The sequence below is a fragment of the Mobula hypostoma genome, chromosome 8 (genome assembly GCF_963921235.1).
Source record: "Mobula hypostoma chromosome 8, sMobHyp1.1, whole genome shotgun sequence".
In the NCBI taxonomy this organism is placed as follows: Eukaryota; Metazoa; Chordata; class Chondrichthyes; order Myliobatiformes; family Myliobatidae; genus Mobula; species Mobula hypostoma.
In genome coordinates, this window is record NC_086104.1 from 159,752,356 (window position 1) to 159,778,522 (window position 26,167).

Sequence of the window (26,167 nt, forward strand, 5' to 3'; positions counted from 1 at the left end):
ACACAGTTTCAAGTTAGTGTTAGACTCATTTAACAGGCTTTCAGGTGGACATATCAATAGTCAGGGAATGGAGAGATATTCTTTTGATCATGTGCAGGCAAAAGGGATTGGTCTAATCTGGCACCATGCTCTGCATAGACATTATGGACTTTAATGGCCTGTTCTGTGCTGTTGTCAAGTTAAGTTTCTTCCCCATTGCTAACCCTGGTGAACAAACAGAAAATTGTGTCATGCGTCCAGCTTCCAACTAACGGTGGCTGATGTACTGGCTGCTCCTAATTTTCTGTGATCCGTCTGAAATCTAATTTGACTTTATGGAAATATTAACTGCCATTCTGACAGTAATCAGAATACAGTCTTTAGAAATGAGAACATAGAACGTAGAACATTACTGCACCACACTGTCCCTTCAGCCCACAATGTTGTGCCAGCCTCTTGACCTACTCCAAGATCAATCTAACCCTTCCTTCCTACCTAGCCCTCTATTTTTCTATCATCCATGTGGCTTTCTCTTAAATATCCTGAATGTATCTGCCTCTACCACCACCCCTGTCAGTGCGTTCCATGCACCTAACATCCTTTGTGTAAAAAAAAACACCTCTGAAATTTCCCTCTATCCTTTCCTCCAATCACCTTAAAATTATGCCAGCTCGTATCAGCCATTTTGTGTGCAGGAAGTCTAAGAGTCCTCAGGAATTGTAACCATTGAGGCTGGTGACTCCTTTCCTCACTCCAGGAGTTTAACAGTGTGTAATACCTGACACTTTGTGTTAAGTGCTGGTGACTGGAAGTGTGGTGGCAGGAGGTATTTCTGAAGGATCGTGTCACAAACAGGAAATGTGACGGACAGGAGGTGTTAGAAAGGATGTATGGAGGACAAGAAGTCAAACAAACTGATATAAAATGGTGGTAATTTTAAACAAATAGACTTTGTGCTAGATGGCAGAAATGGAACGCTAGAAGAGTAGGACTGAGTAAGCATAATAAGCAGGAGGACTGATAGAATTGGCTAGCCATGTAGCATCTGTGCAGAGAGAAACAGTTCAGGCTGCAGTCAAAGATGCTTTGACACATTTAACGGGCTGGATTCAGCGCCAATGGAAAGGGTTGCAATTATGGCTGGAAATTCTGCCCTATCCATCCTTCCACAAGTCAGGGGCCATGGAAGGCTGGTACCAGGAAGGTCATCATCTCACTTCCCACTGGGAAACCAAAACTGACCTCCAAACATCGATATGGGAGCCAGCCCCTTAGTTATTGCTTCGATCTAAAGTTCTTCAACACAGTCCATCTTCTCTTTCCTTCACACTCTCATCTACATGGTGTTGTCCCTCGGTGGAGGATGGTGGGATAGAACCATAGAACCATAGAAACTACAGCACAGAAACAGGCCCTTTGGCCCTTCTTGGCTGTGCTGAAACATTTTCTGCCTAGTCCCACTGACCTGCACACGGACCATATCCCTCCATACACCTCCCATCCATGTATCTGTCCAATTTATTCTTAAATGTTAAAAAAGAACCCGCATTTACCACCTCGTCTGGCAGCTCATTCCATACTCCCACCACTCTCTGTGTGAAGAAGCCCCCCACTAATGTTCCCTTTAAACTTTCCCCCCCTCACCCTTAACCCATGTCCTCTGGTTTTTTTCTCCCCTTGCCTCAGTGGAAAAAGCCTGCTTGCATTCACTCTATCTATACCCATCATAATTTTATATACCTCTATCAAATCTCCCCTCATTCTTCTACGCTCCAGGGAATAAAGTCCTAACCTATTCAACCTTTCTCTGTAACTGAGTTTCTCAAGTCCCGGCAACATCCTTGTAAACCTTCTCTGCACTCTTCCAACCTTATTTATATCTTTCCTGTAATTTGGTGACCAAAACTGAACACAATACTCCAGATTCGGCCTCACCAATGCCTTATACAACCTCATCATAACATTCCAGCTCTTATACTCAATACTTTGATTAATAAAGGCCAATGTACCAAAAGCTCTCTTTACGACCCTATCTACCTGTGACGACACTTTTAGGGAATTTTGTATCTGTATTCCCAGATCCCTCTGTTCCACTGCACTCCTCAGTGCCTTACCATTAACCCTGTATGTTCTACGTTGGTTTGTCCTTCCAACGTGCAATACCTCACACTTGTCAGTATTAAACTCCATCTGCCATTTTTCAGCCCATTTTTCCAGCTGGTCCAAGTCCCTCTGCAGGCTCTGAAAACCTTCCTCACTGTCTACTACACCTCCAATCTTTGTATCATCAGCAAACTTGCTGATCCAATTTACCACATTATCATCCAGATCATTGATATAGATGACAAATAACAATGGACCCAGCACTGATCCCTGTGGCACACCACTAGTCACAGGCCTCCACTCAGAGAAGCAATTCTCTACCACCACTCTCTGGCTTCTTACATCGAGCCAATGTCTAATCCAATTTAACACCTCTCCATGTATACCTAGCGACTGAATTTTCCTAACTAACCTCCCATGCGGGACCTTGTCAAAGGCCTTACTGAAGTCCATGTAGACAATATCCACTGCCTTCCCTTCATCCACTTTCCTGGTAACCTCCTCGAAAAATTCCAACAGATTGGTCAAACATGACCTACCACGCACAAAGCCATGTTGACTCTCCCTAATAAGCCCCTGTCTATCCAAATGCTTGTAGATTCTGTCTCTTAGTACTCCCTCCAATATCTTACCTACTACTGACGTTAAACTCACCGGCCTATAATTTCCCGGATTACTTTTCCATCCTTTTTTAAACAACGGAACAACATGAGCCACTCTCCAATCCTCTGGCACTTCACCCGTAGACAGCGACATTTTAAATATTTCTGCCAGGGCCCCCGCAATTTCAACACTAGTCTCCTTCAAGGTCTGAGGGAACACTCTGTCAGGTCCCGGGGATTTATCCACTTTAATTTTCCTCAGGACAGCAAGCACCTCCTCCTTTTCAATCTGTACAGTTTCCATGGTCTCACTACTTGATTCCCTCAATTCCATAGATTTCATGCCAGCTTCCTTAGTAAATACAGACGCAAAAAACCTATTTAAGATCTCCCCCATTTCCTTTGGTTCCGCACAAAGCTGACCACTCTGATCTTCAAGAGGACCAATTTTATCCCTTACAATCCTTTTGCTCTTAATATACTTGTAAAAGCTCTTTGGATTATCCTTCACTTTGACTGCCAAGGTAACCTCATGTCTTCTTTTTGCCCTCCTGATTTCTTTCTTAAGTATTTTCTTGCACTTCTTATACTCCTCAAGCACCTGATTTACTCCCTGTTTCCTATACATTTCATACAACTCCCTCTTCTTCTTTATCAGAGTTGCAATATCCCTTGAGAACCAAGGTTCCTTATTCCTATTCAATTTGCCTTTAATCCTGACAGGAACATACAAACTCTGCACTCTCAAAATTTCCGCTTTGAAGGCTTCCTACCTACTGATGACATCTTTGCCAGAGAACAACCTGTCCCAATCCACGCTTTTTAGATCCTTTCTCATTTCCTCAAATTTGGCCTTCTTCCAGTTCAGAACCTCAACCCTAGGACCAGATCTATCCTTGTCCATGATCAAATTGAAACTAATGGTGTTATGATCTCTGGAACCAAAGTGCTCCCCTACACACACTTCTGTCACTTGCCCTAATTCGTTTCCTAACAAGAGATCCAATATTGCATCCCCTCAAGTTGGTCCCTCTATATACTGATTTAGAAAACTTTCCTAAACACAATTTACAAACTCTAAACCATCTAGACCCCTAACAGTATGGGAGTCCCAATCAATGTATGGAAAATTAAAATCCCCTACCACCACAACTTTATGTTTCCTGCAGTTGCCTGCTATCTCTCTGCAGATTTGCTCTTCCAAGTCTCGTTGACTATTGGGTGGTCTGTAATACAATCCCACTAATGTGGCCATACCTTTCCTGTTTCTCAGCTCCACCCATAAGGACTCAGTAGACAAGCCCTCTAATCTGTCCTGCCTGAGCACTGCTGTAATATTTTCCCTAACAAGCAATGCTACTCCCCCACCTTTCATTCCTCTGCCTCGATCACATCTGAAACATCGGAACCCTGGAATATTAAGCTGCCAGTCCTGCCCCTCCTGTAGCCAAGTTTCACTAATTGCTACAACATCATAATTCCACGTGTCAATCCACGCCCTCAACTCATCCGCCTTCCCCGCAATACTCCTAGTATTGAAATATATACACCTCAGAAGATTTTTACCACCATTCACAACCTTTCTGTCAGCGGATTTGCTTGAACTTTTAACATCATTTATTTTCACCCCAGCCACACTGTCAGCTCTGGCACTCTGGTTCCCATCCCCCTGCAAATCTAGTTTAAAGCCCCCCAATAGCACTAACAAACCTCCCTGAAAGGATATTGGTCCCCCTGTGGTTCGAGTGTAACCCGTCTCTCCTGTACAGGTCCCACCTGCCCCAGAAGAGTTCCCAATGATCCTGAAATCTGAAACCCTGCCCCTACACCAGTTCCTCAGCCACTTGTTCCTCCTCCAGAGCATCCTATTCCTACCCTCACTGGCACCTAGCACAGGTAGCAATCCTGAGATTACCACCCTTGAGGTCCTGCTTTTCAACTTCCTACCAAGCTCTCTATACTCACTGTCCAGGACCTCCTCACTCTTCCTTGCTATGTCATTGGTACCGATGTGCACCACGACATCTGGCTGGTCACCCTCCCATTTCAGAATGTTATGCAATCGATCAGAGATATCCTTGACCCTGGCACCCGGGAGGCAACAAACCATCCTGGATTCTCTGTCATGACCACAGAACCTGGACAGTGTCTCTGTAGAGGAGGTGAATGGTGAGCACAGCTTGCATTAATAGGGCTCTTCCATCTTCTTCAGCGAGCTATGTTTCAGTTAAGAATTTCCATCTTTCACTTTGTGGTTGTAAGTAATTTGCAGTGGTTTTATAGAATTTTCCTATTTAGTTAGACTTAAACCACTCAAGCTACACATTATTCCCAGATTTAAAATATTTCTTAAAATTTGTCTAAATCCATTTAAATAAAAATCAAAAATCTGCAGATGATGACAATCTGAAACAGAGACAGAAAATGGTAGAAATACTTGGTTAGTAGAAAGAGGAACCGTTATCAGCTCAGGTCAAATACACTTTGGTAGCTCGTCAACATGAAGCATTAGCTCTGCTTCCTCTTTTCACAGAACCTGCCTCGTCGGCTGTTTCCAACACTTCTCTGTTTCTGTCTGAAATCCACTTAAGCTGCTTGCAGATGTTCTGAGCCCCAGAGGCACTGAGGATCAGTGAAAGTGCGCAAAACATGACAAGGCAAGGCTTAGGATGATGATGTCCAGGGAAGGATACCTTACAGCGAGTGTGCAGTCAATTCAGGAACAAAAACATTTGAAGAGCATAGCTTCCATTTGCACAGCAGGGGACTGGGGCCATTTGACATTCTGAGAAAAAGGAAAGATGCAAACAAAGTATGCAAGACATAGACTAATTATCAGTCAGTTGCTTTACTTATTCTGAAGTATTATTGGCCTTTAACATAGATACACTAATGGCCGTTAATAGGGGGGATCCCATTGAAACCTATTGAGTGTTGAGAGACCTCAATGGAGTGGATGTGGAGAATAAGTTTCCTGTGGTGGGGGATGAGCCTCTGAGTGCAGATTCATGCTGCAGGTGCCTCAGGAAGACAGAGTGGCCAGGGTGAGTGGGAGGGCCGGGTGTGAGCAGTGAGTCAGAATGAAAACGGCCTGGTCAGTAACAAACGGTGATATAGGGGAGAGTTGATCAGAGAGCAGGTATTGCTTACTTGCACTGGCCCTTTCACACCACTTCAAAGTTTGAAGAAAGTTTATTATCAAAGTGCACGTATTCTGCCCTGCGATTCATTTTCTTGCAGACCTGCCTGATGTTCACAAGCAATTTGTTAACAATGAATGGAAATTAAAAAAAACGAGATTTTCTTTCCCAGGATGCAGCTGGAAGCCAAACAAATCCTGCTGACAATTTGTTGGGTTTAAACTAATCTCAGATATATGGCTGTTGATCAGCAAGACATGTACACCTTTCTTCCCCATAGAACCATCTCTTCCTCTCATACACACTCACACACACACACCCACACACACTCTCTCTCTCTCACAGACACACACACACACACAACCTCTCTCTCACACACACACATCCACACACAGACACTCTCTCTCTCTCACACACACACACACACACACACACACACACACACACACACACACTCATTCACACACAGACACACACACATGCACACACACATACAGTACGTACACACACACACATACAGTACACACACACACCCACACACCCACACACACACGCACACACACGCGCACACACGCACACCCCCACACACTCTCTATCTCTCTCACACACACACACCCACACACACAATCTCTCTCTCTCTCTCTCTCTCTCTCACATACACATACACACTCATTCACACACAGACACACACACATACAGTACGTACACACACACACATACAGTACACACACACACCCACCCACACACACACTCTCTCACACACACACACACTCTCTCTCTCTCACACACACACACACACACACTCATTCACACACAGACACACACACATGCACACACACATACAGTACGTACACATACACATACAGTACACACACCCACACACACCCACACACACACGCGCACACACACACACCCCCACACACTCTCTATCTCTCTCACACACACACACCCACACACGCAATCTCTCTCTCTCTCTCTCACATACACACACACACACTCATTCACACACAGACACACACACACATGCACACACACATACAGTACACACACACACCCACCCACACACACACTCTCTCACACACACACACACACACACACACACACTCACACATACATGCAGTACGTACACACACACATACATACACACACACATACACACACACACACACACACACACGCACACATACACACACACACATACACACACCTCTTATGGAAGAGAATTCCAAAGATTCATGAATAAAAAGAGAAAATCAATTCAGTTCATGTCTGCCTTCAGTGGGTGAGCATTGTTTTAAAACAGTGATCTCCCGTTCGAGACTCTACCAGAATAGCAGCTCTTTCGTGCTTCACTCCCTCCTTTCATACAAGACTGGCCATTCAGCCTTTCATCATAAGACCACCATCCCATTTCAGCTACTAAAGTTCAAAGTTCAAAGTAAATGTATTATCGAAGTACATATATGACACCATATACAACCCTGAGATTCATTTTCTTGTGGGCATACTCAATAGATCTATAGAATAATGACCTCAGCATAATTAATGAAAGACCACACAACTTGGGTACTCAACCAGGTTGCAGAAAACAACAAATTGTGGAAATAGAAAAAGAAAGAATGAATAATAATAATAAATAAATGAGCAATAAATATTGAGAACATGAAATGAGGAGTCCTTGAACATGAGTCCGTTAGATGTGGGACCACCTCAGTTATGGGACTGTTATGACACACACTCATCCACACCAGCTTCCGAGGTTCAGATGCTCTGATTCCCTGGAGAATGGATAGCTGGCACGCCCCTTTAGAGATTCAGGACAATCCTGCTAACTGGTAACCATGTTTTGGTTGCCAAGGATTGAGCATTTAAGGAGCACCTAAACAGAGGTTGGGTGTTCAGTCATAAGCCTACTCATGATATTGTTTATCGCCTTGCTTCGGAAACCCCAGCATCTGGGCCCAATTCATCCTCGTCAAGGACTCTCGTCACAGTACAATTGAGCCGTCATGGACCCAATGGGGTGTTGGAGTCTTTCATCAGCTGTGGCCAGAGCTCGGAGATGCACAACCTCCAGGTCGCCTCGTGCCAGCTTCTTCAGGGAGGAAGGCAAAGTGGCTGATCTGAGACTGTCCGCCACTCCGTGGAGCCAGTCCATCTTCCCATGTCGGAGAAATGTGATGGTGACTCGGGTTCTTCCTGCGGTTTCCTCATCCGACGCTCATTAGTGTTCGAGCTCCAGCTGTCCCGGTTCCCTTTGGAGCACGGAACAGTTGCCTTCATGATCTTGTTCTGGCTGGAAGAGTCCTGGACTGGGCCACCGCTGATTGCCAATGGTCAGAGATTTGCTCTTATTCGGAGGAATTCATAGTTGCCAGGAGGAAGGTGTTCCATCACTCCGCCGGGGCTGGGCGAGCCTCAGACCGCCTGATGAAGATTCGACGGGGTGGAAGGTCAGCAGCAGACTACCTGATTGAGTTTCAGACCTTGGCCCAAGAAAATGGCTGGAACTGGGAGGCCTTGACCATGCTATACCATCACGGACTCCGAGATGAATCCGAGGCCTTGGGAGAACTTAGATCGACCGATCCATTCGTCTCAATAATCGCCTGGCAGAGTGCAAGTAGGACTACATTAAGAGTTCGAAGAGGGCTAGCCCGAGCCCAGCCTCAACGCTTCATGGTTCCACCAGCAGCTCCACCTCCCAATCTCAGACCATGACTGGCCTGTCTCTGGCTCAGGATCCTGTCGAGCCCATGCAAACTGGCCACATAAGAATCTCTGTCGAAGAGTGGTTCCGGTGTCGGAGTCAAGGTTGCTGCCATTACTGCGGGGTAGCAGGTCACCCGAAGCTGCAGCTGTCGGGAGAACTGTTCAGACCAAACGGTGTCGGGAGGACTGTGACAGTAGCAGCTGCTCCCCCAACCTCACAGATTTTGGTGTCACGCTGAGGACGGAGATCTCTTGGGGTGTGAACCGACAAGAGGTGAATGTTTTTTTGGACTCTAGGGAAGCTGGATATTTCCTGGACTTGGGGACTGCCCATCGGCTCAATATACCACTGCAGCAGTGGAGTCAGCCCGTGCCCATAACTGTCTCAGATGGCCGTTCGGCTGGTTCCAGGCAGATCCAGCAGCATACATTGTTCTTATGGATGAGGATAGAGGATCATGTGGAGGAAATTAGTTTCTATGCCATTGAGCTTTCTCACGTTCCCCTGATCCTCAGGCATCCTTTGCCCTCCCAGCATAACCCTTCTGTGAACTGGAAGGAAGGGAGGATCATTACATGGTCCAGTTGCTGCGAGAAGGTATGATTTTGGCTTGGTGTTCTGACCAGCGGCTGATGAGGGGCAGACTTCTGCTCAGGGTCTTCAGGACACCCAGTCATGCCTTCAAGGTAAGACAAGCTGGCCCCAGCCAATAGGCCTGTGTGAGTCCCAACCCTGTCCTGTCAGGGGTCTGCTGGTTCAGGAGAAAACCAAAGGTGTGCCTAATCAGTCTGGAACTCTAGCAGCTAAGCCAAAGGGCACCATTTTCCAGGTCCCGACTAAGGGGAGGGCTCCAAAACAGAGACCCTTGGAGCCTGCTCCCAGGGGTACAGGGACCATCTGTCGCGCCTCGCTGCTGAAGTCTGAGGAGATGAACGAGGATTTGGACTGTGATTTGGCCTCTGTTTTCATTAAAGACTCTTGTGGACCAATGGTGGTGGTGGGGGGGGGTACTCTGGGGTCTGCCAAATCACCCCCACCACTGACTGATTCTTAGAGGAACGTTCAGGGGTAATCGCAGCATCCAAGCTGGTAGAAATCCCTTCAGTCTACGAGGATTGAGAAGAGGTCTTCGGTAAGGGAAAGGCCTCAACTCTTCCACTGTTTTGACCCTACAACTGTGCTATGAATCTATTGCCTGGTACTTGTCTTCCACGGGGTCGATTACAGTATACGCCCAGAGAGAACACTATGGAGGAGTTCATGAAGGAGACTCTTGCCAAGAGATTCATTCCATCCTTCACCTCTCCAGCCAGTGCTGGCTTCTTCCCCGTGCAGAAGAGGGATGGGAGCCAGTGGCCTTGCATTGATTATAGAGAACAGAATTGCATAACGGTCAAAAATTGTTACCCTTTTCTACTCATGAACACTGTTCTCAAGATTCTCCAAGGGGCAAGAATATTCACACTTGAATATAATCTGGTTGGCATAAGGAGGGTGATGAGTGGAAGATGGCATTTAACACACCAACAGAGAACCATAAGTATCTGGTCATGACCTTTGGCCTTGCAAAAGCCCCAGCAGTTTTCCAGGCCTTTATAAACGACGTGCTCTGGGATGTTCTCCATAAGTACGCCTTGGTCTACTTGGACAACATCTTAATTTTCTCAGAGTCCAGGGAGGAGTACATCGCTCACGTGGGAGACATCCTGAAGAGGCTTCTTTGTCATGGACTTTATGTCAAGCTGGAGAGATCTGAATTTCATGTAACAATAATTTCATTTTTGGTTTCATCATCTTTAACTGCAATCTCAAGATGGATCCTAGTAAGACATAGGCAGTTGGAGATTGGCCACAACCATCCAGTGTGAAACAAGTCCAACAATTCCTGGGATTTGCCAACTTTTACAGAAGGTTCATCAGAAACTTCAGTTGAGTGGCGGCTCCACTGATGGCACTAACCAAGAAATCTACGCGCCCTTTTGTTCGGACTACTGAAGCAGAGGCAGCCTTCATGGAGCTCAAACAGAGTTCACGACAACTCCCATTTTGGTTGCATCTAACCTGGACCTTCCCTTCATCATGGAGGTGGATGCCTCAGACATCAGTGTGGGTGAAGTTTTATCTCATCGAACACCTTGGACAATAAACTGCACCCGTGTGCATTCTTCTCCAGGCGGCTATCCCTGCCAGAGGTGAACTAAGACATTGGGAATCAGGAGCTTCTTGTGGTTAAGTTCGCGTTAGAAGAATGGCGGCACTGGCTAGAAGGGGCCAAGAACACTTTTATTGTTTGGACCAACCACAAGAACCTGGAGGCCAAGATGCTGACTCCATGCAGGCCAGGTGATCTTTGTTCTTTAACCACTTTCATTTTATCCTGACCTATCACCGGGGTCAAAGAACCAGAAACCAGTTGCCTTGTCCCGTCAGTTTGACAAATCGGAACGAGAGGAGCAGCCTACTACCATTTTGCTCCAAGCCAAGATGGTAGCATCAATTCACTGGGGAATCGACACCCTTGTTCGCAGGGCCCAGGCGCAAGAGGAGATCCCGAAGAACGGTCCTTTGGGTCGGCTGCTTGTCCCAAGTTCCGTCCGGTCCCAGGTACTCCAATGGGGACATTCATCGAGAATGACGCTCATCCAGGGTTTGCCGGGACCCTTGAGTTTATCAAGAGGGGGTTTTGGTGGCCTGGAATGACAAAGGAAGTGTGGCAGTATGTGCAGGCATGCGAGGTGTGCGCCCGGAACAAGGACCCTTGTACCCATCCTCAAGCACCTTTTCCAGAAACACCATGGGCTCACATCTCCATGGACTTTGTCATGGTTCTTCCTCCTTCCAAGGAGAAGACCATTATCATGGGAATTGTGGATTATTTTTCAAAGTCCTGCAAATTCATCACCTTGGACCGACTACCATCTGTGGTGGAGAAGGCCGAAATTGTCCTTCATCAAGTCTTCGGGATCCATGCTTTTCCGGTGAATGGTGAATATTGTGTTGATCATGGGCCACGATTTGCATCACACTTCTGGAGGACATTTTGCAAACTGATTGGAGCAACAGCAAGTCTTTCCTTTGGATTTCATCCACAGTCCAAAAGCCAGATGGAGTGGGTGAACCAAGATCTGGAATGAAGTCTGAGGTGCCTGGCCTCTGAAAGACCGGATGAAAGCAGTAATGATTTGACGTGGGCAAAGGTTGCCCTCAGCACTTTACGGCATTCAGTGCACAGAATGATCCCTTTGGAATGTCCATTTGGGTACTCTCAGCCACCTTTTCCGGAAAAAGAGGCTGAGGTTAGGGCCCCTGTGGCTGAAGATCTCGTCCAACGCTGCATGCAAAAATGAATTAAGACAAAAGAGTTTTTGATGGACTCTACCCGGAGAGCAGAGACCAAGGCAAACTGAAAGAGAAGACAGGCAACTGCTTTACAGCTTGGGCAACAGTTCTGGCTGTCCACTCATGAATTGCCTCTCTGAGTCGAGTCCAGAAAATCTGCACCCAAGTTCAATGGACCCTTCAGAATTCTCAGGAAGGCAAACCTAGCAGCTCCCCAAGACCCTCAAGATCAATCCCACTTTCCACGTTTCCAAGTTAAAGCCTGTGAACACCAGCCTGTTAGCCCAACCAACACTGGCCCCACCGCCACCCAGGTTTGTTGACAGCGAGCACGTTTTCGCTGAGAGGAGAAGTTTGGACTCACATACTGTTCGAGGTGTTCAGCAATATCTCATGGATTGGGAAGCATTGGGACTGGAGGAGAGATGCTCAGGGCTTAAAAGAGACTTCCCAGATTCAGCTTTCATCCACGACTACAATCATCGTCTCTGTGAGCAGCCAAGGCTGTCAGCAATTGGCCATAGGGGACGTGGTCCTGTTACAACATGCGCCCATCTGCACCAGCTTCTGAGGTTCAGATGCTCTAACCCCCCGGAGTAGGGATAGCTGGTGTGGCCCCTTTAAAGTTTCAGGACAGTCCCGCTAATTGGCAATTCTGTTTTGGGTGCTAAGGATTGAACATTTAGAGAGCACCTGAACTGAAGTTCGGTGCTCAGTCGTAAGCCTACGCGTGATATTGTCTAATATTTGTTTTGAGCTCCGATCCAGTGTAATACCGTGTCTCAAACCTTGCTTTGGATGTCCCAGAATTTTGGTTCAATTCATTCTCATCAAGTACTCCCGTCACAGGGGCAAGTGAAATTGAGTGAATTTACGCCCTCTGGTTCAGGAGTCTGATGGTTGAAGGGTAATACCTGTTTCTGAACCTGGTGTTGTGAGTCCTGAGGCTCCTGCAGCTTCTTCCTGATGACAGTAGCGAGAAGGGAGCGTGTTCTGGGTGGTGGAGGTCTCTGCTGATGGATGCATCAGTGTTTGATGTGCTGAATGGTTGGGAGGGATTTTCCCATGATGAGCTGTGCCGAATCCATTGCTTTTTGTAGTATTTTACTTTCAAAGGCATTGGTGTTTCCATCCCAGGCTGTGATGCAGCCAGTCAATACGTTCCCCACCACACACCTATCGAAGTTTGCCAAAGTTTTAGATGTCGTGCTGAATCTCATCAAGGTTTCCTCTCAGGCAGGAGCTGATATGTTTCAACAGCAGCCTCTCAAAGCACTTTGTCACTGTGGATGTAAGTGTTACTGTGTGATCGTCATTCAGACAGGCTGCCATGCTTTTCTCAGGCACTGGTGTAATTGAAGCCTGCCTGAAGCAACACAGCTGAAGTGAGAGGTGAAAGATCTCGGAGAACACAGCAGCCAGTTGATCAGCACAGGTCTTTATCACTTGGCCAGGTACCCCGTCCAGTTCAGATGCTTCCTGTGGATTCACCCCCCTGGAGGCAGCACACATGTCGGCTTCAGAGACTGAAACCATACAATCATCAGGGCATGTGCGAGTTCACAATGGTTCCCCTTTGTTCTGAAGCTCAAAACGAGCATAGCAGGCATTGAGCTGATCTGCAAGCAGAACTCTGTTGCCTCACATGTCACTTGATTTAACGTTATAAGAGGTGATAGCACCCAAGCCCTGCCGCGGCTGTCAAGCATCCCTTGAAGATACAAGTTTGGTCGGGAATTTCCACTTCACCATGAGATGGCTTTCTGGAGATCATACTTACTTCTTGTGGCTCTCTGCCTCTCCAGGCTTGAACGCTTGATCTGGCCCTCAGGAGACTGTGGATCACATGGTTCATCCGAGGCGTCTGATTAGGGAAGACTGAGTGATTTAGTGGGGACACACTCATCTACAGTTGTTTTAATAAAGTCCGTTACAACCATGGTGTATTCATTCAGATCCACAGATGAGTGTTTGAACACGGCCCATTTCAATGACTCAAAGCAATCCCGTAATCGTTCCTCTGCCTCCCACAATCATCTCGTTGTTGTCCTCAAGAATCATAATGTCTTTTCTTCCTCTTTCTCAGTCTTACATTAATGTCGTTTATTTTTTTGCTTATTTTGCACACATATAATTTATATATAATTTAAAGTAAATTTATTATCAAAGTACACATATGTCACCTTATACAACCTTGAGATTCATTTTCTTGTGGGCATACTCAATAAATCTATAGAATAATGATCATAACAGAATCAATGAAAGAGCACACAACTGGGACGTTCAGCTAGAGTGCAGAAGAGAACAAACTGGGCAAATACAAAAAGAAAGAAATAATAATAATGATAAATAAATAACCAATAGATATCAAGAAACTGAGATGAAGGGTCTTAGAAAGCGAGTCCATAGGTTGTAGGAACAGTTCAGTGACGGGGCGAGTGAAGTTGTGAGCCCCTTTGGTTCAACAGTTGAGGGGTAATATCTGTTCCTGAACCTGGTGATGTGAGTCCTGAAGCTCCTGTACCTCCTTCCTGATGGCAGCAGTGAGAAGAGAGCATGACCTGGGTGGTGATGATCGATGTTGCTTTCCTGCAACAATGCTCTGCGTAGATGTGCTCCATGGTGGGGAGGTGTTGTGGAAATACTAACTAAGAATACCAGAGCAACTTCGTGTTTCATTTTAAGAGTTTATTAACATGATATCATAGAGAGTCTGCAGCAGTCTCCATCGCCACCAGAGCTCTAATTTTTAGGTTATACAGAGCTCATATTTATATAGCAAGACAAACAACTTCACATAACTTTGTTTGGCATCCCACGGTCAGTACATGATCAATCATTTAAAAGACATGTCAATTATCTCTCAGTGTGAGCCTGTTATCAGAACTCATGATTTACCTCTGAATGTGAGCCTAATAGTCCTTCCTGCTCCTGTTATCAGGGCTAATGATTGACCCCCAGACGCATCCTCCCTCCCGGTTCCAATCTTACTAATTGGAGTTCCGGGCACTGTGCTTATCATCCAGGGTTATTCTTGACTCACATCAGCAGTCTTACGTTCAGCTGCTCCAGAATGGTCAAGTATCCCATCATACACTAGTTTTAACCATTTCTACTGCAGGAGGGCTTTACCTGGAACGAACTGAGCTGCATCCACTACTTTTTGTAGGATTTTACTTTCAAAGGCATTGTTTTTTCCACATCAGGCTGTGATGCAGCCAGTCAATATACTGTCCACCACACATCTAAAGAAGTTTGTTCATGTTAATTTGAGTTTATGCTTATATGTAACGTATGTGCTGCTGGTGTAATAAGCCGATTTAGACCCTGTGTATGTCAGAATCAGATTCGGAATCAACTGAAATTCTGCCATCTGTGTCTGTACACTTCCTCATCAGCATCTGAGATGTTCAAAGTCCAAAGTACATTTATTATTAAAGTATGTACACTATATCCGACCTTGAGGTTCGTTTCCTTACAGGCAGCCACAAAACAAAGAAACCCAATAGATCCCATTAAAACAAAAGAAGATCGGCAAATACCCAATGTGCAGGAAAAAAAACAAATTGTGCAAACAGTGAAAGTAAGCAAATAACACTGAGAACTGAAGTTGAGAGAAGTGAGTCCACAGCTGATTCAGAAGCCTGTTAGTTACACGCCACAGCCTCACTTCAGCACCTAGATCAGTAAACCTCATGGACCAGCGAGCTGAAACAACACGTCCCTCGCCCCAGCCCTGACATCCTGACCGAAAAAATACCAGGTCAGACAGGCGTTCAAAAGCTCAGCTCCAACAAGGAAGTTACAGGTTATTGTTTGCAGTGATCGCTGACCGGAAAATGTTTTGTTGTTTTCTTTGTTTTACTTACTACCATCACCACCTTGAACCAGACATTTACCCATGACAACGATAAACCTGAAGCTGATCAACATGTTGACAGATCAGCCATAATAATCTCGTTTGGGTGGATGCTGCGTGATGTGTCCCCCTGATACAAATCAGTACCACAAAATAACAAACAGTACACAATATGCAATTAAACGATTGATCTTTATAATTCTTAATTTGACTATAGGGTTAGTAAAGGAACAAAAAAAAAGAAAAAGGGCCCATTCTCAAGAAAGGCCTATTTCGCAACGTTGGAGCTCACGGTTTCCCCGTCTATTCGCTCTCCATCGAATTCCTCCCCGGGCACCGACTCCAAACCCCATTCCAAGTCCACTCCATCCTGTAGTCTATGACTTCTCCGTTCTGGAACCTTCTGTCCCCATCTTCCGCCGTACATAAGACAGAGAAATCTCTGCTCCCAGACCCTCAAGAAAGAACAACATGCCTCTCATTGGCTAGCATACATTCCAAAGCCCCCATTATCTCTAGTCACAACCCAAACATTGCTGCTACAGAGAAACCATTACCTTAGCAGTGAAACATTACAGAGAGGCCATTACATTAGCGGTGAAACCTTACAGCACGTCACAACGGTATATGTGATAAATAAATTCAAATCAAAGTCAGATTTAATATTATCAGCATGTGTTGTATAAGCTGTTTTCTCTGCAGCAGCAGTGCACTACAATACAAACATTAAAAACTGAGAGTTACAGTAAGAATTTTTATATTAAATGGTTAAATTAAATAAGTAGTACCAAAAAAAGTAATGAGGTAGTGTTAACAAAAGGAATTCTGCAGATGCTGGAAATTCAAGCAACACACATCAAAGTTGCTGGTGAACGCAGCAGGCCAGGCAGCATCTGTAGGAAGAGGTGCAGTTGACGTTTCAGGCCGAGACCCTTCGTCAGGACTAACTGAAGGGTTAGTAAGGGATTTGAAAGTTGGAGGGGGAGGGGGAGATCCAAAATGATAGGAGAAGACAGGAGGGGGAGGGATGGAGCCAATATACCTCTTGACCATCCTCTGGGTCCCCCCCCCCCTTTGTCTTTCTTCCCGGACCTCCTGTCCCATGATCCTCTTGTATCCCTTTTGCCAATCACCTGTCCAGCTCTTGGCTCTATCCCTCCCCCTCCTGTCTTCTCCTATCATTCTGGATCTCCCCCTCCCCCTCCAACTTTCAAATCCCTTACTCACTCTTCCTTCAGTTAGTCCTGACGAAGGGTCTCGGCCTGAAACGTCGACTGTACCTCTTCCTAGAGATGCTGCCTGGCCTGCTGCAGCTGTTCCTGAATCATTGAGTGTGTGCCTTCAGACTTCTGAACCTCCTCCCTGATGGTAGCAATGATGAGAGGGCATGTCCTGGGTGATGGGGGTCCTTAGTGATGGATGCTGCATTTGGAGGCATTATTTCTTGAAGATGAATTTGAATTGCTCTTTTGCACTGGACAATTTATTTTTGTACCTGAACATGAACCTGATTGGAATGGTAGGGAAGTTATTGGAGAAAATGCCAAGGGAAAGATGTTCACCTGGAAAAGCAGGAGCTGACCAGGGACAGTCAGCTTGGTTTTGCACAGGGAATTGCTGTCCCACAGATTTGATGTTTTTTTTGAGAAGGTGAGAAAGAAGACCGATGAAGATACGGTGGACTTCAATAAGATGTTTGACAAGGTCCTGCATGGTAGGGTGGCCCAGAAGACTATGTAACAAGTATATTCGATTCCCTTGTATAGGTTGCAATATAGAATATAAAAGTCAAGACATAATGCTGTAACTTTATAAAACACTATTTAACCACTTGGAGAATTGTGTGCAGTTCTGGTCACCACATCATGGGCAGGGATGTAGTTGCACTGGACAGAGCACAGAGACGACTCACCAGGATGTTTGAGCAAAAACAGAGGAGTGAAAAAACTCAGGGAGCTGAGCAACATCTGTGGAGGCAAAAGGTGTAAGTCAATGTTTTGGGTGGAGTCCTGATGCTGTGACTCGACCCAGAAAGTCAGTGGCTTTTGTGACTTCACCAGGACGTTGCCGGTTTGGATGACTAGTTATGAGAAGAGATTGCAGAGGCTGGGACTCTTCCCAGGAACGAAGGATGACTTTATGAAGTTCTGAGAGACATAAATAGATTAGGCTGTCTGCATTTTTAATCTCATGGTAGCCATATCAAAAATAAGAGGGCATGGGCAAGATGAGAGGGAAGAGTTTTAAAGGGGATCTGAGAAGGAGGTTTCTTTTACCCAGAGAGTGGTTGATATTTGGAACAAACTGCCAGAGGAGGTGGTGGGGTCAGAAACATTTAACAGGCAAAACATACAAGGAAATGGACCTTACACTGGCAAAAAGGATTGGCGCAGATGATCCGTTGCTGTCTATAAGGAGTTTGTACGCTCTCCCCATAACTACAGGGATTTCCTTCGACATTCCAAAGACGTAACGGTTAGTAGGTTAGAGTCATAGAGCACTACACTGCAGAAACATGCCCTTCAGCCCGTCCATTCTGTACCCAACCATTAATCTGCCTAGTCCCATCGACCCGCATCTACACTATCGCCTGCCATACCCCTCCCATCCATGTACCTATCCAAATTTCTTCTACATGTTGAAAACAGAGGGCAGGCATTGAAGTTTCAAGGGGTAAGTTTTTTACTCAGAGACTGGTGGATGCCTGGAATGTGCTGTCTGGTATGGTGGTAGAGGCAAATACATTAAAGGCTTTTAAGAACTGTTTAGATAGACCCATGAATATGAAGAAGATGGAGGGTTATGGGCATTGTGTAGGTAGGAAGGATTAGTGTTTGGCAGTGCTTGATTTACTTTTTAGCTGGGCTGGCACAACACTGTGGGCCGAATGGCCTGTTCCTGTGCTGTACTGCTCTATGCTCTATGGTCTAAATTGAACCCACGTCCACCACTTGCAATGGCAGCTCACTCCACACTTTCACCACCCTCTGAGTGAAGAAGTTCCCCCTCAGGTTAATTGTTCACATGGGTATAATGGGGCTCATTGGACCGGAAGGGCCTGTCCCTGTCCTGTATATCTAAATAAATAATAAAAGGACAGCCAGCATTTGACGATAGGCTGAAGGACCTATTTCTGTGTTTTACAACTCTAACTGTCTCTCTGTTTCCCCACAGAAATGGAAGAAGATTTGGGTCTTGCTCTATGGAGAGAGCAATTGCTCTGTTGCTCGCCTGGAGTATTTTGATTTCAAGGAGGGCATGAGCTTGACTGAGAGACAAAGCACAAAGAAGACGGAGAGTAAAAGGGTCATAAAGCTGAGTGACTGTATCCGCATCACAGACGCGCCAGGCGAGAGCTGCCCCAGTGACTGTCGATCATTTCACCTGGAGACCATTGAGAAGCTCTTTGTCTTTGCGGTGGAGTGCTCAGAGTATGATGACTGGAACAAGAGCCTGTGTGAAATGGCCTTTCCAGTAAGTACCAAACAGAAGCTTCCTCTGCAACTCTGTGCAGTTGTTCATGGTTTTAACGTGAATCTGTATCCCGATGTTAATGGCCTGAGTATCCCTAATTTATCTGCCTCTACCACCAACCTGGCAGGATGTCCCACGTACCCATCATTCTCTGTGTAAAAAACTTCCCCTTATACTATCCTCAATCACCTTAAAATCATAACCCCTTGCATCAGCCATTTCCACACTGGGAAAAAGTCTTTGGCTGTCCACTCGATCTATGCCTCTTATCTTGTATACAGTACCTCTATCAAGTCACTTCTCATCCTCCTTCATTCCACAGAGAAAAGTCCTAGCTCACTCCACCTCTCCTCATAAGACATGCTCTCTCATCCAGGCAGCATCCTGATAAATCTCCTCTACACCCTCTCTAAAGCTTCCACATCTTCCTGTAATGAGGTGAGCAGAACTGAACACAATTCTCCAAGATCCAGATGACAAATTTTTACCTTTGACACGACTCTGTTTATACCGAATGACTTCCTGTGCCTTCAAGAAACTTCGCTGAGCCAGCCATATGCAGTGCTCATTCAGATTTAAACTCCTTAAACTTATCATTTTTACAAAGACTTTCAAACTTTCTGTTTTGTATATTTAATCAAAGTAGACCTGTGACAAATATAGACGTGGGTCATCAGATAGCTCCTCCTGTACTGTACCTAATAAAGTGGCTACTGTGTGTATGTTTGTGGATCACGTATGTTGCAATTCTTTGAAGAAATAACATGCAGGATAGACAAAGGAGAGTCGGTTGATGTTGTGTCCTTGGATTTTCAGAAGGCCTTTGACAAGATGCCTCACATGAGACTGCTTAACGGCTACGAGCCCACGGTATTACAGGAAAGATTCTAGCATGGATAAAGCAGTGGCTGATTGGCAGGAGGCAGAGTGGGAACAAAGGGAGCCTTTTCTGATTGGCTGCTGGTGACTAGTGGTGTTCCACATGGTTCTGTGTTATATGTCAATGATTTAGATGATGGAATTGATGGCTTTGTTGCAAAGTTTGCGGATGATATGAAGTTAGGTGGAGGCGCAGGTAATTTTGAGGAAGTAGAGAGGCTACAGAAGGACTCAGACGGATTAGAGAATGGGCAAAGAAATAGCAGGTGGAGTACAGTGTTGTGAAATGTATAATCTTGCACATTGGTGCAAGAAATGAAAGGGTTGACTATTTTCTAACTAAAGAGAAAATACAAAAATTGAGGCACAAAGGGAGTTGGGAGTCCTTGTGCAGGATTCCTTTAAGGTTAATTTGCAGGTTGAGTCTGTGGTGAGGAAGACAAATGAGATGTTAGCATTCATTTCAAGAGGACCCGAATATGAAAGCAAGAATGTAATGTTGAGATTTATAAAGCACTGGTGAGGCCTTACTTGGAGTATTGTGAGCAGTTTTGGGGCCCTTATCGTATAAAGGATGTGCTGAAAGGAGGATTGCAAAAATGATTGTGGAATTGACTGGCTTGTCATATGAAGAGTGTTTGATGGTTCTGGGCCTGCATTCACTAAAATTCAGAAGCGGGGTGATGACCTCAATGAAACATATTGAATAATGAAAGGCCATGATAGAATGGGCATAGAGAGGATATTTTTTATAGTGGGAGAGTCTAAGATCAGAGGCTCAGAATAGAGGGACTTCCTTTTAGAATGGAGGTGAGGAGGAATTTCTTTAACCAGAGAGTGGTGAATTTGTGGATTTTTTTGCCACAGGCAGCTGTGGAGGCCAAGTCCTTATGTATATTTAAGGCAGAGTTGGATAGATTCTTGATTGGTCAGGGCATGAAGGGATATGGGGAGAAGGCAGGAGATTGGGGATGAGTGGAATATTTGATCACCATGAAGAAAAGTTGGAGCAGATTTGATGGGCCAAATGGCCAATTCTGCTCCTATATCTTATGGTCTTCTGCTGCTGTGGCCCATCCATTTCATTGTTGGCTATGTTGTGTGTTTAGAGATGCTCCTCTGCACAACACTGTTGTAATGCGTGGTTATTTGAACTGCTGTCGCCTTCCTGTCTGCTTGAACCAGTCTGGCCATTCTGCCCTGACCTCTCTCAATAACCAGGCATTTTCACCCACTGAACAGCTGCTTACTGGATGATTTTTTGTTTTTCACACCATTCTCTTTAAACTCTAGAGACTGTTTTGGGTGAAACTCCCAGGAGATCAGTGTCTCTGAGATACTCAAACCTCGTCATCGGCACTGACAATCATTCCACGGTCAAAGTCACTAAGATCACATTTCTTCCCCAGTCTGATGTTTGGTGTGAACAACAACTGAACCTCTTGACCGTGTCTGCATGCTTTTATGCATTGAGTTGCTGCCAGATGATTGGCTGGTTAGATATTTGCATTAATGAGCAGGTGTATGGTGTACCTTAAGAAGCAGCCACTGTGTGTATGTCTTTATTACCAGACAGAGTTCCATCAGCCCAAATGAAACTGGCCTTGAGTGGGAATGGTGGCAGAATGGGTTACAGCACAACAGAGATAATGAAAGAAGGCAGCTACTGAGCAACACACAGTCTGCTGGAGGAACTCAACAGTTCAAATTTAATTTTTACAAAAATTATTGACATAAAGTGTGGTACAGGCCCTTCCAGTCCAACGAGCCCACCTAGCCCTATTACACCCTCGCGACCAATTAATCCACTCACTGGTATGTCCGCAATGTGGGAGGAGACCGGAGCACCCGGAGGAAACCCACACAGTAATGAGGCGAACGTACGAACTCCTTACAGGTCGTGGCAGTGCTGAACCCAGCATTCTGGCACTGTACAGCGCTGTGTGAACCGCTTTGCTACTGTGTCATCCCAAACAGCAAGTCTCACACAGCAGCTATGGGGGCAGGGGGGACTAACAATGTTTCTGATCGATACCCTGCACAGAGTCTGACTGACTGACTGAAATCCCCAGCAGATTGTTGCTTCATTCTTACAGAATGTCCCAAAACATGTTAATGGCAATGTATACTTCTGAATTCACAAGGTAGGTCTTTACACGAGGCAAGGCTCCCATAAGTATCAATGAGATGATGACCCAGTGTACAGCTGGCTGATGGGTGAGTACCCCTGTCCTTGGTAGATGTACCATGGAACCATTCCAGGGGATGGGTCATCTGACCTCAGTGGAACCCAGCACTCCTGGCTGTGCAGATCTCCCTCATCACCAGCGGAAGTGTTCACTGTGCAGATCTCCCTCATTACCAGCAGGTGTGCTAACAGTTCCATTCCTGGAGGGAGATGTGAACGTGGAACATCTGGTTCTCAAAGCAAGTGTCCTACCCTCCCAACCACAGCCGAATTGATACATTAGGGCACCACGGCAGCGTTGCCTAACGCTATTACAGCTCGGGACGTCTGAGTTCGGAGTTTGATTCTGATGTCCTCTGTAAGAAGGCTGTCTGACCTCCGCATGGAGTGTGTGGGTTTCCTGTAGGGGCTCTGGTTTCCTACAGGCACTCCGGTTTCCTACAGGCACTCCGGTTTCCTACAGCCACTCCGGTTTCCTACAGGCACTCCAGTTTCCTACAGGCATTCCAGTTTCCTACAGGCATTCCGGTTTCCTACAGCCACTCCAGTTTCCTACAGGCATTCCGGTTTCCTCCCTCAGTTCAAAGATGTACTGGTTGGCAGGTAAACGGTCACTGTAAATTGTCCCATAATTGGGCTGGGGTTAGGTTTATACAAAGTGGAACAGGCCCTTTGGCCATCGATCTGCACTGCCCAGCAAACCCTAATTTAATCCTCGCCTAATCACCAATGACCAATTAACCGACCAACTGGTACATCCTTGGACTGTGTGAGGGAACCGGACCAGTCATCAGAAACCCATGTAGTCACGGGGAGAACGTACAAACTCCTTACAGGCAGTGGTGGGAATTGAACTCTGGTCATTGGTGCTGTGAAGCATTGTGCCAAGCGCTATACCACGGTGCCACCCCCAGGGTAAATCAAGGGTTGCTGGGGGGTGCAGCTTGAAGGCCCAGAGAGGTCTAATCCCTGCTGTATCTCAATAGGTAAATAGCAAAATACAAGCTATCTGAACAAATCAGACTGATCAACCACAGGAAGATCTCTTGTCTTTTGTCTTCCAGAGGCAACACGTGCTAACCTCACACTTCAATGTGTCATAATCTATTTCAGTTACCAATGTCTATCTTAGTACGAGACAAATAAATTTTTAAACCAGAAATGATAGACAACTGCAAGATATGTTTGGTGTTAACAAGTTTACTGTCAAAAAGTTTGTATGTTCTTTCCATGACCAGCTGCTCTGGTTTCCTCCCACAGTCTAAAGACATACCAATTAGTAGGACCTGTGATTAGGCTGGGGTTAAATCGGTGGGCTGCTGGAATGTGTGGCTTGTCGGGCCGGAAGGGCCTGTTGTACACTGTGTCTCTAAATAAACAAAAAATAACCATTAGGGTGCAGCCCTGGGATATTGGCTAGGCACATCAGGAACTAGCAGCCACTGTAACAGAGAATCCAAACAGGAAGCTATGGAAATATATACACATGGAAAGAATGGAGTCTCTGATAAAGAAATGTTTTCTTTTAGTCAAAGAATAGAGATCAGAGATAAAACTTAGAAAATAAAACATTACAGCACAGAACAGACCCTTCGGCCCACAATATTCTGCCAACCCTTTACCCCCTACTCTAAGATCACCAACCCTTCCCTCCATTTTTCTATCATCCGTGTGCCTATCTCTTAAATGTCCCTAATGTATCTGCCTCTACCACCACTCCTGACAGGGCATTCCACACACCGCCACTCCCTGTGCAAAAAAATCCTATGTCAGACATCCCCTCTATACTTCCCTCCAGTTATCGTATAGTTGTGCTCCGTCACATTAGCTGTTTCCACCCTGGGAAAAGGCTTCTGGCTGTCCACATAGTCATAGTCATAGTCATACTTTATTGATCCCGGGGGAAATTGGTTTTCGTTCACTCTATCTATGCCTTTTATCATCTTGTACACCTCTATCAAGTCACCTCTCATCCTCCTTCTTTCCAAAGAGAAACAGTCTAGCTCACTCAACCTATCCTCATAAGGCACGGCCTCTAATCCAGGCAGCATCCTGGTAAATCTCCTCTGCACCCTCTCTAATCCAGGCAGCATCCTGGTAAATATCCTCTACACCCTCTCTAATCCAGGCAGCATCCTGGTAAATCTCCTCTGCACCCTCTCTAATCCAGGCAGCATCCTGGTAAATCTCCTCTACACCCTCTCTAATCCAGGCAGCATCCTGGTAAATCTCCTTTACACCCTCTCTAAAGTCTCCACATCCTTCCTATAATGAGGTAATAGGAACTAAACACGATGCTCTATGTAAACTGAACATGTATTCCAAGATCTGGATGACAACTTTCTGCGTGACACACCTGTTGTTAAGCCAGGAGTAACAGAATTCCTATTCAGACTTTTGTCTCTCTGTTCCGGTGTGCATAAAGGTCAATTTCAAGTTTATTTTTGTAAACACCAAGAGATTCTGCAGCTACTGGAATTTTTGAGCAATACACACAAAACACTGAGGGAACTGAGCAGGTCAGGCAGCATCTGTGGAGAGGAATAAACTGTCAACGTTCTGGGCTGAGACCCTTCATCAATCGTCTGTTGTTACCACCACAAACCTGTGTACGCACAGGTGCAATGAGAAACTAATCTGCAGCAGCACCACAGACACAGCGTCAGATACACAATATTCAGAAAAAGATTAACATAGATTACACACTTAGAAATTGCACTAAACTGGAGCAATACAGAGCTATTGACTGTAGTGTGAATCAGGTGGGAAGGACTCCAGTGGGCTGACATCCTGGGTTTAAAGGTAATGCTGGAGGAACAGGTCAGACAGCTCTCTGCACATGCCTTCTAGGTCTGAATTTACCAAATATTAAACTTATTCTGAAATCTCGTCTCAATACCTCTCCCCCACAACCATGCTTTCTTTTCAGTCTCTGTGCTGGGAAATATCTCTTTCATTTTGTCAAAACAACTTTTACACAATATGTATGTTTTTCCTCCCTGTGCTGACACTTCAAAAAATTGAGCGTTATCATTTCCAACTTAACCCCTCCTCAAAGCTTCTCATTTCTCCCGTACCCCTGCTGTGGTCTGGAGGTTAAGCACAATTCACAACACACAGCTCCCTGACAGTACGTTTGTAGTTGCACGGGTTGACAGGTTGCTAGACAAGGTGGAGGGCATGCTTGAGACACTGAGCTCAAGAGCTGGGAAGTAATATTCTGATGAGACCACATCAGCAGTAAATTATAACCACAAGAGATTCAGTAGATGCTGGGAATCCAGAGCAATGCACACAACAAGCAGCCAGCAGGATTTCTCACTTTAATTCCCATCCGCATTCCCATTCCAACTTGTTGGTCCATAGCCTACTCTACTGCCACGATGAGGATCAACACCTCATATTCCACTTGGGTAGCCTCCAACTTGACGACATGAACATCAATTTCTATAACTTCCAGCAATTTCTCTCCCTTCCCCTTTCTCCCTTTTCCATTTCCCATCCTGGCTCCCCTCTTATCTATTCTCTTCTCCTCACTTGCCATCAACTCCCTCTGGTGTCCCTCCCCTTACCCCTTCTCCCATGGTCCACTGTCCTTAGCTATCAAATTCCTTCTTTTTCAGCCCTTTACCTTATCCATCTATCACCTCCCAGTTTCTCACCCACCCATCTCCCCCCTCACCTGGTCTCACCTATTACCTTCTAGCTTATACATCTTCCCCCTCCCCTCACCTTTTAAGTCTGGCTTCTGTCCCCTTCGTTTCCAGTCCTGATGAAGAGTCTTGCCCTGAAACGATGGCTGTTTATTCTTCCCCAAAGGTGCTGTCTGACCCGTTGAGTTCTTCCAGCAATTTCTGTAGGTTGCTCTGTCATATTGCATTCATTTCTGGT

At 45.6% G+C, this 26,167-nt stretch overlaps 1 protein-coding gene across 1 annotated transcript in view; it reads left to right on the forward strand.

Annotated features, from left to right (window-relative positions):
* Positions 1 to 26,167, forward strand: part of LOC134350311 (docking protein 2) — an 81,729-nt gene that overhangs the window by 16,880 nt on the left and 38,682 nt on the right. The window contains exon 2 of the mRNA XM_063055356.1: positions 18,910 to 19,209. Coding sequence (XP_062911426.1) covers positions 18,910 to 19,209 — 300 coding nt within the window. The remainder of the gene's footprint in view (positions 1 to 18,909; positions 19,210 to 26,167) is intronic.